This window comes from Salmo salar, chromosome 23, assembly GCF_965601325.2.
Source record: "Salmo salar chromosome 23, fSalSal1, whole genome shotgun sequence".
In the NCBI taxonomy this organism is placed as follows: domain Eukaryota; kingdom Metazoa; phylum Chordata; class Actinopteri; order Salmoniformes; family Salmonidae; genus Salmo; species Salmo salar.
In genome coordinates, this window is record NC_138313.1 from 11,162,349 (window position 1) to 11,177,298 (window position 14,950).

At 41.5% G+C, this 14,950-nt stretch overlaps 1 protein-coding gene across 1 annotated transcript in view; it reads left to right on the forward strand.

Annotated features, from left to right (window-relative positions):
* Window positions 1–14,950, forward strand: part of LOC106584045 (uncharacterized) — a 188,904-nt gene that overhangs the window by 149,685 nt on the left and 24,269 nt on the right. Inside the window, exons 40-42 of the mRNA XM_014168854.3 lie at window positions 2,693–2,746; window positions 4,300–4,353; window positions 14,476–14,532. Coding sequence (XP_014024329.3) covers window positions 2,693–2,746; window positions 4,300–4,353; window positions 14,476–14,532 — 165 coding nt within the window. The remainder of the gene's footprint in view (window positions 1–2,692; window positions 2,747–4,299; window positions 4,354–14,475; window positions 14,533–14,950) is intronic.

A 14,950-nucleotide genomic window follows, 5' to 3' on the forward strand; every position in this document is an offset into this window, starting at 1 on the left:
AGGATCAGTGTGGCGGATGTGTTGTTACCTATCCTTACCACCTGGAGGGCGGCCCGTCAGGAAGTCCAGGATCCAGTTGCAGAGGGAGGTGTTTAGTCCCAGGGTCCTTAGCTTGCCTTCCTCCCCAGATGTTTGCTGTGACAACAGTACCCCCAAGTGGCACAACCGATCGGGTACGAAGCCCCCGAATCCGGATTGGACTGGGGTTCAAGCAAACATCGGCACTTAAAAATATTTTTTATACCCAAAGTTCCAAAGTGTTTCATGGGTTTCAAGAGTTGTGTCCTCCAAATGTCAGCTGAATAAAGAGTAAATTCCCCACAGTCAGACACTGAAAATTGTGGAAATTGAAAAATTCTCCCAGTACGCAAGGTGATGTTCTACCCCTTCAGATGGCACTATTTCGGGAGACTCTCTGTCTGTGTCAACCAATTGCCCTGGATTATGTGAGCAGTGAAGTTGGGGTACAGGCTACAATTTGTTGTGCATCCCTGTGCAGTGTCTGGGGCTCAGGATATTGGACTACCTGGATAATTGGCTGGTGGTAGCCTAGGGAGCGGGTGGTGTTACATGCATCCATGCTGGTTTCCCATGTTCAGTCTCTGGGTTTCATAGCGGATCAAGAAGAGCTATTTGGCTCCATCTCAGTGCATTTCGTCTCTAGGTTTCGAGTTAAACACAGTCGAGAATTGTGGGTTCTTGTCCCTGTATAGGGAGGCCGGTTTTCGTGCTGCTTGACCCAATTTTGTCTGTCATTTTTGCCAGTGCCTGTGCCTATTAGGGATGATGGTTTCTATAATAGCAATAGTTGCCCCCAGGCTGATGCTGATGCAACCTTTCCAGCGGTAGTTAATAGACACTCGCTTGGACGCACCGTGCCAACTAAACCGGTCACTCCGGGTGTCCCCATCATGCCTACAGCTCTGGCTCGGTGGAGGGACCCGCTCTGTTGATGCTGGGGACCCCCATGGGTCGAGTTATATCCCGCAGGGTGATCACGACAGACGCATCCCCCCAAGGGTAGAGTGCGCTGTGCAAAGGCAGCTCAATTCGAGAGTTGCGGACAGTGTCGCAGAGCGTGCTGCACATCAATTAGCTGGGGCTTTTGATGGTGTACATAGTACTCAGGTGCTTTTTCCCATTCTTGCCAGGCCAACATGAGGACCAACAGCGGGACAGTGGTGGCATACATCAACAGACAGGGAGGGGTGCGGTCTCGGTTCCTATTGTCCAGTGTGGACTTTCCGTCAGTGGCGGTTCTAGACCATTTCAACTGGGGGGGCCAAGCTGGGGCCAGTTGTACTGTTAGAGGGGCCAGTTACATTAGACGTTATTGTTGTCATATCGCTTTCTTCACTGCATTGCAGGCATTAGCAGGCAGAAGACCATGTTCATAATCATCATCGTTGCCACTGTCTAATAACGGATGTAAAAAAAGAACGATAGCAAAAATGTGTTATGTAAAAATGATTTCATACTCCACTTTTAGGGGGGCCACAAAGGGGTCCAAAATTGTTGTCACAGGGGCACTGCCCCCCCCCCAGAACTGCTAGTGCTTTCCCTCACTCCCTAGGCGCCTCACAGGTACGGATATCCGGGGGGTGGTCTCTTGTTTTATCTCTTGGATGTCACTGCCGCCATTGTAGCCCACAGTGTGAATACGGCTGTGGCAGGATAGGATCATTAGGCAGCGCACAGATTGCACAATACCCGGGCACTGCAGGTCTGCCGTGGGCAATTTCAATTGGCGTCCGCTGGGGTTGGCTTGGAGCGTGATTTCATGTCTCCATAGCTGTGGTTCCGTGTGGCTCATTTGGTAGAGCATGGTGATTGCAATGCCAGGGTTGTGGGTTCGATTCTGGAAAAAAACGGGGGGAAAAAATGTATGAAATGTATGCATTCACTACTGTAAGTCGCTCTGGATAAGAGTGTCTGCTAAATAACTAAAATGAAAATGTGAAAATGTAAAATGTCTGTGTTGTACCAAATTGACCAACTCAAAGGGAATGTACAGTTATGACTATAACTACTGTTCCCTGAAGGAGGGAAACAAGGTAGAACACTTGTTCGGCCCCACGCCGCCCAGTTCTGGGCTCGGTGAAGAGCGGTTCTGAATTGAAGGAATGAATCCGTGCCTTGAGTTTATCACCTTTGGAAGGCGGGGCTTCTGTTGAGGCACGGTGTTCATTGGCCTTGTCAGGCCAAGTGCTCGAACTCCCCCCTAGCACTCGAACTCCCCCTATAGCTGTGTTGTACCTTGTTTCCCTCATTCAGGGAACAGTAGTTATAGTTCTAACTGTAAGTTTTTTATAGCAATTAGCAGCTTGCTAATCCGGTAGTATTTGAGCCTATTAGGTTCTGTTGTGAGTTGTAAAAGCCTGATGTCAGAAACAGAGCAGAGGATACGAATAATCGTTTTTTCCTTGCAGCACGGGATCACACAGGAAAATGAAGAAAAAGCCAGGATGTTCCTTTCAGTTGAGAACAGAACTTATTTTCCAGAGTTAGGCCTTGAAAACGCTGTTGTGATAGCCGGTGAAGGAAAATATGTATGCCTTAGTGTCATACAACTCCTTAGTTCCATGGATTCAGACGCCAAGGTTATATTTAGCATTCCCACATAGTACAGATAGAATATCAAAACAAATGGCTGTAAAAACTAATGTGTGGCTGTTTTCTGCATCATTTTCAGGGTCGTCCGGGAGTTATGGGGCCTGAGGGGATGCCTGGAATGGCAGGATACACAGTGAGTTACTCCTGTTTGGCTATAATAACAACATACACACACTTCTCTTTCTCTCAGTCTTTCTCTTTCTCTACATCACTCCCTCTGTCTCTCTCGATCTTTCTTTCTCTCCTTCAGTCAATGTCTCTCTCGGTCTCATGCACTCACTTACACACACCACACACACACACACACACACACACACACACACACACTAACAACAACACAGGTGTGAATCTAAGTCCTGTTCTGGTGACATGTCACATACACCAAATCATGACTCCAGAATTTCCTTATCAGATTTGTATCTCTTCACCTCAGAGCAGTACTTGACTTGGACAGGAGCTCACCAGAGCTGAATACCGGCACCTTAAAATGTTCTACTGCTTGAGCTCCTGTTCCTCTTATAGAATATTAGATCATAAGTATTGTGGAGATCCTGCACCTAAATATAAACAGTACCGGCACCCAAAATGAGTACTGGCACTTATTTCAGTCCAAGTCAAGCACTGCCTCAGAGAGATTCACCCCAAAGGATCTGACATGGTCCTTGCTCTACTTTGTTCTGTTCTGACACATCCCACTGAACACAACACGCCCTCAGGTCATCTCTAAGTCTCTTTAAGCCCATTCCAGAGTTCCTTAAAGAGGTGGCATCCATTGCCAACTCCCCTGGCTGTCTCTTTCTGTGTATTTTTGCATTGGCTTTGAACCTTCACTCTTGAAGTGAAATAATGTGTGGATTGGAACCATCTTTTCCTCTGACAAGCAAGGTGTGGCCGTGGCCGCTGCCTCGCCTTCTGGCTTCTCTCTAGTCCAACACAAGACAACAGAACACCTGGTGTCGAATCACTACCAAGCTTGCACACACACACCCATACACCAACAGCGCTCTGCAGCCAAATACAAGTAGACTACAGAACACCTGTGTCGTATCAATACCAAAGCAAACAAAATGTCAAGCCAGAACAGAGAAGTTAAGCCAGACTGGAAATGGTAAAGCCAATCCCCAAACTTAAAACCAAATTCTTTGGCACCCCAACAGCCAGGTCATTGCCAGTCGTCATTCTGTTTTTTTAGTCAAACACAACTAGACAACAGAATGTATCAATAATACCACAGCAAATACACACCTAGCCAAACAGGAACAAAGAAGAAAGGTAAATTGGATATGGTCAACCTCAAACCCTTATACCCAAATCCTCTGGCAACTCCTGAGGACGCCAGGTCATTGCCAGTCTAATTCTGTTTTTTAGTTAGATAACGATGTAGGGCACCACAAGTTCACGTTGTATCTATTTAGTTAGTTTGTATTGTACACTCACTCTTAGCTTGCCCACACACCCCACCCAAGTTTTTGAGTGATTTCTGAGGGCCTGCCAAATAAGTCATTATACCAGGGAAATATCTCTCCTTTGCTGTCCTTAGTGTGTTTATTATAAGGCATCATGATTAACACTGTTAACACATGTTGACAATCTACGCCTTGTCAAGTTCTGTGTTATTCTACTGTCTACAGTGAGTTGCAGTATATGACTTGTCAGGTGAATAATCATGGGTTTGGTTATTCTTAGGGCCACGCCGGTAAGCCAGGATCCATTGGACCTCCTGGGCCCAAAGGTGAAAAGGTAACCTGAGCATTTGCATGTTTTTTTTGTCCTCCTTCTGCACACAGTATTATGTTTTTAGCCTTTTGAAAATATACGCCATGTACAGTGCCTTCAGAAAGTATTCATACTCTTTGACTTTAAATTTAAATGGATTAAATATTTTTTTCTCTCACCTATCTACACACAATACCCTATAATGACAAAGTGAAAACATGTTCTTAGAAAAAATTGAAAATGTATTGAAAATGAAATACAGAAATATCTCATTTACATTAGTATTCACACACAATACTTTGCAGAAGCACCTTTGGCAGCGATTGAAGCTGTGAGTCTTTCTGGGCAAGTCTCTAAGAGCTTTCCACACCTGGATTGTGCAACATTTTCCCATAATTTTTAAAAAAATTATTCAAGCTCTGTCAAATTGGTTGTTGATCATTGCAAAAAAAAAAGAGACCACTACAAAATTATCAATTTCTCTGGTTTAACTATTTATAGGTATGTTTTGGGGTAAAATTAACATTTTTGTTTTATTCTATTAACTACTGACAGAATTTCTCCCAAATTCCAAATACAAATATTGTCATTTAGAGTGTTTAAAATGACAACTGGAGGACCACCAGGATCAAGACCCTGTCATGGCCAGCCCATGAGGAAGATGGAAGATGGATGGTCACAAGCCATCAAACAAAGCCGAGCTGCTTGAATTTTTGCACCAGGAGTGGCATAAAGTCACCCAACATCTATGTGAAAGACTGGTGGAGAGCATGCCAAGACGCATGAAAGCTGTTATTGAAAATCAGGGTTATTCTACAAAATATTGATTTCTGAACTCTTCCTAAGTTAAAACATTAGTATTGTGTTGTTTAAAAATGAATATCAAATTATTTTCTTTGCATTATTCGAGGTCTGACAACACTGCATCTTTTTTGTTATTTTGACCAGTTGTCATTTTCGGACAATATTTTTTATTTGGAATTTGGAAGAAATGTTGTTAGTAGTTTATAGAACAAAGCAAAAATGTTAATTTTACCCAAACACATACCTATAAATAGTAAAACCAGAGAAACTGATAATTTTGCAGTGGTCTCTTAATTTTTTCCAAAGCTGTATATAACATCACTAAAATCTAAAGCCGGCAGTAATGTACATCATACCAGCTCCTTCCTGGCCTCCAGAGAAAAACAAGCCTTATGCTGGTAATAAAAACCTATTTTCAGCTTGAGCTTCTAAATTCTCTACATGAACAGTGAAGCTCAGCTTGTCATCCACCCACACTCCCAAATATTTGTACACTTTGACCTGATCTGATCAGTTACATAGTATGTCCATCCATTAGTTACATGCATGGCATTAGAAAATACCATGCATTTTGTTTTACCTGAATTCAGAACCAGCTTCAAATCATACAAATTCTGTTGTATGATGTTAAATGGTCTTTGGGCATTTTCAAAAGCTAAAGATAAACTACTACCACTTGCATAAAGAACAGTGTCATCTGCATAAAATGAACATCTGTTGTTTTAATATGGTCCCAAATGTTGATGATTATACAAAATGAACAACAGTGGGCCCAAAATAGAATCTTGCGGAACACCTGAGCACAACTCTATGGACTCTATTTACAACCATCCGCCATTGCACATTTTGTACGATTCGATAGTTAATTTATAAACCAATCTAGAGCATGACCAGTAATTCAATAACATTTTAACCTTTGCACTAACACAGCATGGCCCACGGTGTCAAATGCCTTTCGACAAATCAATAAAGACAGACACACAATGTAACTTCTTGTCAAGAGCACAATGGATGTAATTTAAAACCTTCAATGTTGCTGAAACAGTGCTGTGGCCAGACCTAAAACCTGATTGCATTCCATTTAAGATGTTGTTTTCTTGGAGGTAGGCCTTCAGCTGCCTACTAACTAAGGATTCCAGTACCTTAGACAGTACAGACAATTTTGATATGGATCGATAGTTGTCAAGTAGCGAAGGATCTCCACCTTTCAGGAGAAGCAGTACAAAAGAAGATTTCCATAACTTTGGGATTTCCTTAATGTCAAGCGTGAGGTTAAAAATACGTGTTAAGGGGGAGCAATGATTTCTTCAGCTAGGTGTAGGAGGCGGGGGCGTCAAGATCATCAGGGCCAGTGGATTTCTTTCTATCTATTTCTTTCAGGGCTTTACGCATTTCTGAAACAGAGAAGGATGAGAAGAAGAACTCTGGTGAAGGATTGCACAGGGGTGTCAGATAAACTCACAGGGGGCTCATTTAGACACTTAACCTTTTTAAATAAACTGCATCTAGAAAATGCTGATTTAAGGCTTTCAGAATAGAGGTTCTCTCAGTTACAATCTGTGTGTCTACCAACAATTGTTTGGGAAGCTGCGTATCTTTTTTGCACTAAAAACCTTTCACTACTTGCCAAAATTGGGAGGGATGATTTAAATTATATGAAGTAGATTTAAGGTAGTGGTCTGCTTTCAGTTTTTAGGTTCTAGCCACACCCAGATTTCAAAGACGTTTAAAAGCCATCCAATCATCCGTCGAACCAGACCCTATTGCTTTAGCCCACATGGCATTTTGTTCCCTTATGATTTTAGTAAATTCATCAGAAAACCAAGGGTTCTCTCTGCCCTTAATCCATTTTTTTTTTTTAAAGGGGCATGCCTATTGCATACATCCTGGAATGCATTGTAGAAGTAAGAAAAGGCTAATTCGACAGCAGGGATTCATTCAATTCTATTCCATTCAATGCTAAATACTTCATGTTAAAAACCTTCAATATCAAACTGCTTCCAGTTTCTTTTCATAATGACATGTGGAGATCACTTAGGAATTTTACCATCTCTCACACAGGCAATAGCACAGTGATCATGTATGTAATTTGTCAAAAATACCAGATGCATTAAAACGATGAGGAGTATTGGTTAAGATCAAATCAATCAAAGAGGATTTCAGATGATACTTTACATTCAACCTACTTACACTGTTGACAATCTGAGTGAGATTATAGGTATTGCATAGAATTTTTAGTTGATCAGAGCTAGATGTTAACCAATCCTGATTCAGATCACCCATCAAGACAAACTCAGAGTTGACATGCTGTGATAACAATTTGAAAATACCATCCAATACAACCCCTGCCGACTACTTAATTCGGCAGGGGTAAGAATTTCAGGACCTGGGTTAGATTGCACATTTCCAGACAGTAGAAGCAGCAAGATAATGGCAAGTCTAGATTGGGGTTTACAACATTTGGATTTACAGACAGCACTTGAACAACAATCCACAGTCACCAGAGTCTTTAACGCCACATATTTCAGGAGATGTGTAAAGTCCAGAGACATGGTTAAGTACCAAGAGAACAGTCCTGACATGTAAGGGCAAGAGTCCGATTTCTCACATGTTGTTTGGGAGAAATGTGCAGAGTTCTCGAATGCATTTACAGAGCAAGAGTGTGGTTTCTCCCAAGGCACGAGGGAGAAACAGTAATATATTCCCTCATTCACAGAGTAACGGGCTCTAAAAGTATTGCCAACATTGTAAATGCCAAGGGTAGACAACAGCAAAATGAGCAACAGCAGCATGTTTGTTTATTGCCCTATCAATTAACATAAGAGAGAGAACACAGCGCTAAGCACGTACAAAGTTAACAGAACAATCTAAGATATGTAGCCAACACCACGCGAAACACAAATATTAAATTAGCTATGACTTCATACAAAGCGTTCCTTAATAATAATACAAACATAGCAAGAATCCCCAATCAAATAGTCCAACAGCAGATCAGTAAAAAGTCTGCAGTGTATGCTAATGATGTGGGCGAGCAAAGCTCCGGGGAGAGAGAGAGGGAGTGGCAGGGGGCCCCTGTACCAGATTGGGAGAGACAGACCAGGTCAGGCGGGGAGCAGTGCAGCAGGTAACAGGAGGAGGCCGAAGAGAGGCCCTCAACTAGGCAGGTCGAAAACAAAACCATGACGGTGATACAATCGCTAACCAGAACGGTAATAAAATCTCTAAAATCCAGACCAGAATGGATAGTCATGTAAAAGCAGGGAGTGGAATGTTTGGTGGGAGCCTCTTCCAAGTAAAGCTAATGTGAGGCAACTCTACAAAAAGCACACATATTAGATCACTGTCATTCATATTCCATTCACCCAGCTCAATGTAACATCAATAGGTTTAGGCTACTACATTATACCAACATTTTCCCTGTACCCATCATGAGGTTACTACAGTCGTGGCCAAAAGTTTTGAGAATGACACAAATATAAATTTTCTCAAAGTCTGCTGCCTCAGGGTCTTTAGATATTTTTGTCAGATGTTACTATGGAATACTGTAGTATAATTACAAGCATTTCATAAGTGTCAAAGGCTTTTATTGACAATTACATGAATTTGATGCAAAGAGTCAATATTTGCAGTGTTGACCCTTCTTTTTCAAGACCTCTGCAATCCGCCCTGGCATGCTGTCAATTAACTTCTGGGCCACATCCTGACTGATTGTAGCCCATTCTTGCATAATCAATGCTTGGAGTTTGTCAGAATTTGTGGGTTTTTGTTTGTCCACCCACTTCTTGAGGATTGACCACAAGTTCTCAATGGGATTAAGGTCTGGGGAGTTTCCTGGCCATGGACCCAGAATATCGATGTTTTGTTCCCCGAGTCACTTAGTTATCACTTTTGCCTTATGGCAAGGTGCTCCATCATGCTGGAAAAGGCATTGTTCGTCACTAAACTGTTCCTGGATGGTTGGGAGAAGTTGCTCTCGGAGGATGTGTTGGTTTTGTGAGTGAGTAAATTGTGAGTGAGCCCACTCCCTTGGCTGAAAAGCAACCCCACACATGAATGGTCTCAGGATGGTTTACTGTTGGCATGACACAGGACTGATGGTAGCGCTCACCTTGTCTTCTCCGGACAAGCTTTTATCCAGATGCCCCAAAGAATCGGAAAGGGGATTCATCAGAGAAAATGACTTTACCCCAGTCCTCAGCAGTCCAATACCTGTACCTTTTGCAGAATATCAGTCTGTCTGTCCCTGATGTTTTTCCTGGAGAGAAGTGGCTTCTTTGCTGCCCTTCTTGACACCAGGCCATCCTCCAAAAGTCTTTGCCTCTCTGTGCGTGCAGATGCACTCACACCTGCCTGCTGCCATTCCTGAGCAAGCTCTGTACTGGTGGTGCCCCGATCCCGCAGCTGAATCAACATTAGGAAACGGTCCTGGCGCTTGCTGGACTTTCTTGGGCGCCCTGAAGCCTTCTTCACAACAATTGAACCGCTCTCCTTGAAGTTCTTGATGATCCGATAAATGGTTGATTTAGGTGCAATCTTACTGGCAGCAATATCCTTGCCTGTGAAGCCCTTTTTGTGCAAAGCAATGATGACGGCACGTGTTTCCTTGCAGGTAACCATGGTTGACAGAGGAAGAACAATGATTCCAAGCACCACCCTCCTTTTGAAGCTTCCGGTCTGTTATTCGAACTGAATCAGCATGACAGAGTGATCTCCAGCCTTGTCCTCGTCCACACTCACACCTGTGTTAACGTGAGAATCACTGACATGATGTCAGCTGGTCCTTTTGTGGCAGGGCTGAAATGCAGTGGAAATGTTTTTGGGGGATTCAGTTCATTTGCATGGCAACGAGGGACTTTGCAATTAATTGCAATTCATCTGATCACTCTTCGTAACATTCTGGAGTATATGCAAATTGCCATCATACAAACTGAGGCAGCAGACTTTGTGAAAATTAATATTTGTGTCATTCTTAAAACTTTTGGCCATGACTGTACAACCTAGGCTATGAATGAAAATGTTAAACGTATAGAATGTTACAACTATCTCTGCAGCACTCCACCAATCAGGCCTTTATGGTAGAGTGGCCAGACGGAAGCCTCTCCTCAGTAAAAGGCACATGATAGCTAACTTGGAGTTTGACAAAAGGCACCTAAAGACTCTCACACCATGAAAACAAGATTGAACTCTTTGGCTTGAAGGCCAAGCGTCTTGTCTGGAGGAAACCTGGCACCATACCTACGGTGAAGCATGGTGATGGCTGCATCATGCTGTGGGGATGTTTTTCAGTGGCAGGGACTGGGACACTAGTCAGGATTGATGGAAAGATGAACGGAGCAAAATACAGAGAGATCTTTGATGAAAACCTGCTCCAGGGCACTCAGGACCTCATACTGGGGCGAAGAGTCACCTTCCAACAGGACAACAACCCTAAGAACACAGCCAAGACAATGCAGGAGTAGCTTCGGGACAAGTCTTTGAATGTCCATGAGTGGCCCAGCCAGGGTCTGGAATGGAACCTGATCGAACATCTCTGGAAAGACCGGAAAATAGCTGTGCAGCAACGCTCCCCATCCAACCTGACAGAGCTTGAGGATCTGCAGAGAAGGTGGGAGGTGTGCCAAGTTTGTAGAGCCATACCCACGAAGACTCGATGCTGTAATCGCTGCCAAAGGTGCTTCAACAAAGTACTGAGTAAAGTGTCTGAATACTTATGTAAATGTGATATTTCAGTTTTTTATTTTTAATAAATTAGTAAACATTGTCATTATGGGGTATTGTGTTGGGCTCCCAAGTGGCGCATTAATCTGAGGCACTGCATTTCAGTGCAAAAGGCGTCACTACAGTCCCTGGTTTGGATCCAGGCTGTATCACATCCGGCCATGATTGTGTGTCCCATAGGGCGGCGCACAATTGGCCCAGCATCGTCTGGGTTTGGCCGGGGTAGGCCATTATTGTAAAAAAGAATTTGTTCTTAACTGATTTGCCTAGTTAAATAAAGGTTAAATAAAAAAAAGATTGAGGGGGAAAAAAACAATTTAATACATTTTAGAATAAGGCTGGAACGTAACAAAATGTGGAGAAAGTCATGGAGTCTGAATACTTTCCAAAGGCACTGTATTTAGTGTAGTTTTATCTAAAAAGGATAACTTTTTTTATGTTTTACTATTTTAATTTTAATGAAATTCACTGAGGACAATCGTCCTCTCCTTCCTCCTCTGAGCCATTCAGAAATTCACTGTCTTCTTGGTAAGCAACTCCAGTGTAGATTTGGCCTTATGTTTTAGGTTATTGTTCTGCTGAAAGGTGAATTCATCTCCATAGCAGTGGGAAGTAAGAGTGCTGAGTGTTCTGCAGCACCCCCAGAAAAATAGTCATACAAAAAAATTATATGCAGACTGTATATATACAGTACCAGTCCAAAGTTTGGACAAACCTACTCATTCCATTTTTTTATTTATTTTTTACTATTTTCTATATTGTAGAATAATAGTGAATACATTAAAATTATGAAATAACACATATGGAATTGTGTACTGTAGTAACCAGAAAAGTGTTAAACAAATCAAAATATATTTTATATTTGAGATTCTTCAAAGTAGCCACCATTTGCATTAACAGCTTTGCAAACTCTTGGCATTCTCTCAACCAGCTTCACCTGGAATGCTTTTCCAGGTAGCCATGCTGGTTGAGTGTGCCTTGAATTATAATTAAGTCACAGACAGTGTCACTAGCAAAGCACCCCCACACAATCACAACTCCTCCGTGCTTCACGGTGGGAACCACACATGCGGAGATCATCCATTCACCTACTCTGCGTCTCACAAAGATATGGCGTTTGGAACCATAAATCGCAAATTTGGACTCATCGGACCAAAGGACAGATTTCCTCCCGTCTAATGTCCATTGCCCGTGTTTCTTTACCCAAGCAAGTCTCTTCTTCTTATTGGTGTCCTTTAGTAGTGGTTTCTTTGCAGCAATTCAACCATGAAGGCCTGATTCACGCAGTCTCCTCAGAACAGTTGATGTTGAGATGTGTCTGTTACTTGAACTCTGTGAAATATTTATTTGGGCTGAAATTTCAGAGGCTTGTAACTCTAATGAACTTATCTTCTGCAACAGAGGTAACTCTGGTTCTTCCTTTCCTGTGGCGGTCCTCATGAGAGCCAGTTTCATCATAGTGCTAGATGGTTTTTGTGACTGCATTTTAAGAAACTTTCTCTTGAAATTTTCCAGATTGACTGACCTTCATGTCTTAAAGTAATGATGGACTGTTTCTATTTTCTTCTTTGAGCTGTTCTTGCCATAATATGGACTTGGTTGCAAAGGGAGGATATACAGGATTACTGGAAACTTTCAAAGGTCGAAATTGCAAAGAAATGTGCATTTGACAATTGCACTAACTTAACAGCAGCTGAAAATAGAGCCCATAGTATACATTACTATATTACGGGTATAGGGTTGCAAAGCTACCCGTAATTTACCAAAGTTACTGTAATCTTAAGGAATTTGGGTAATTTGGGTAATAGAAAATCTAAGGCAATCTATTGTAATTTTGGTAATTTGTACTTGAATAGCTTTAAAAATATATATATTCATATAGAATTCTTTTTTTTTTTTTATCTGTCCGTATTGTCCATGAGTTTCTACTAGATAGATCATATGGTTCCAGGGAAAATAGTATAATTAATGAAAAAAGGATCTAACCCTCTAATGTACATCGTTGCCCTCAGGAAACAGAAAACCTTTTTGCCCCACAAAAAGGAAGAAGGAACCCCAGAATCAGGTTTGAGAGGCAGTGAAATACTAGTTTATGCCCAACTTTTATTTTTTTATAAAAAGAGTGCATCTTTTTACTAGTGGCCCTTTTGGGTACTTCAGATTATCACAGCCTTATCACATGCAAAATATATGAAATCATTAAATAAGATAATTTAAAAATTAAACATAGAATGACATAGCAGTAAAACATTATCCTAAATATAAACCATCAACTTTGTGAATTCATTGGTCTTTAATAGGATACATATTATTTCAATAAATAAATGTTTGAAAATATCTGATTTTCCTTGGTGTTTTAGTACCCTTATGGCACAGTGTCGCCCTGAGGTAGCAAAAATGTATTTTCTTTAAATGTGGGGGATAAAAGTGATGTTTTACTATTATTATCAGAAAGCCTAAATCTTATTTTTTTGTGGGAAAAAACAAAATGTGTGCAGCAAAGGGCTAATCAAGAATGGCATTTTTTTCAATTAACTCTGAAACTCTTCCAACTATTGACTCTGTTCACAACTGCCACCAGTTTGATGCCAAAACACAAATATTTACATAGTAAAATAAATAGTGTCAAACAATATATATAAAGTAGATTTCATGCTGAAACCATCCTATTAAACACCAATCTTTAGGATAATGTTTTACTGCTTTGTCATCCAAAATATATATATTTTTGACCATATATTTTACATGTGCCACAGAGGGACAGATATGACACCTGTGCTAATCTGAAGTACCCAAAAGGACCACTAGATGTCTTGTGATAGATTACATAAAATCCTTGAAAGCAGACATCCCATTTTTTTATATGTGGGCTATTACATTATTTTAACATGCTCCTGTTATTATTTAGGATGTGCATAAAAAAACATGGAACGAGAGATGAGATAATCTAGTGAAACTCGTATTTAGAAATATTTATAACTTGCTTATTGAGAACGTGCCTCATGCATACAATACAATTTACGGGCACCAGTATTTTTTATTTGAGAAGTGCAATGCGTAAAGGCCAAATACTCGTTAAAGCCAATTACAAAAATGTTGACTGTCAACACTCCAAACATATTGAGCAAACACTGGATTTTTTTCTTCTTCTGTTGCTATCACTCGTTACTGTAGCCTATGCTATTTCATAAACTGTAGTATCAATCCTTTAATGGACTAGGATATTCCATGCCCCCTAGCCGAGTTGGAGTTGAAGACAGCGCAAAGACCCTCAATAACCTGCAGAACTTAAGACCTGTAGTATTAAGCCATGGAATGGCTTGATTGGCCAGTGAGTGGTCAAACCCTCGTTACACATACAACTTGTTTATTCATCAAAACCCGCCCTTTTGTGCCACCGCCAGCTATTGGGCTCATGACAGCTGTGAAAATATTCCGGACACACTCCTGGACCTATTGCGTTACCACCAGAGCTTAGATTTACCATCGCATTAGGCTTAATAAAATAGAGCTCTATAAATCTTAGATCTCCGTGTTCAGCGTATTTTAGGCTAAATGTCCTGAGTTATGAGTTGATTAAGTTTGTTGTGTCAGTGTGTGATATGTTGGCGTGTTGTGTTTCAGGGTTACCCCGGAGAAGACAGTAAGACATCAGGACCTGCCGGGCCACTAGGTGAACCAGTAGGTCTTGCCTTTCTTCAACTTATCCTTCCTTTTCCTATGTGTGTGTGTGTGGCTTAGGGGTGAGTTAGAGAGGGGTGAGTCACCCTATTAAAGGATTATATGAGTTTTCTAATAGTGGTGTTGCTTGAGGTATAGCTGTCTAACCACGCTGAACAGAGGTCCAAGAGAGTGGATGTCTAAAGTGATATAGTAGATGGCCCTCAGTACAGATGGTAAGCAGTGTAACCTATGAGAAAGACGGTATTAAGGGCTAAAGCCCATACTATGACAGATACAATGGCCCTTAGTGTTTCACTCCAGCCTAAACTAAGATGATTCATGGCAGAGAGTTTAAGGTGAAATACAGCCGTTCCTCAAAATATTCAGAGCCCTAATGTACTCTTTGTTACAAAGTGGTCACCCTGCTCATCTGATG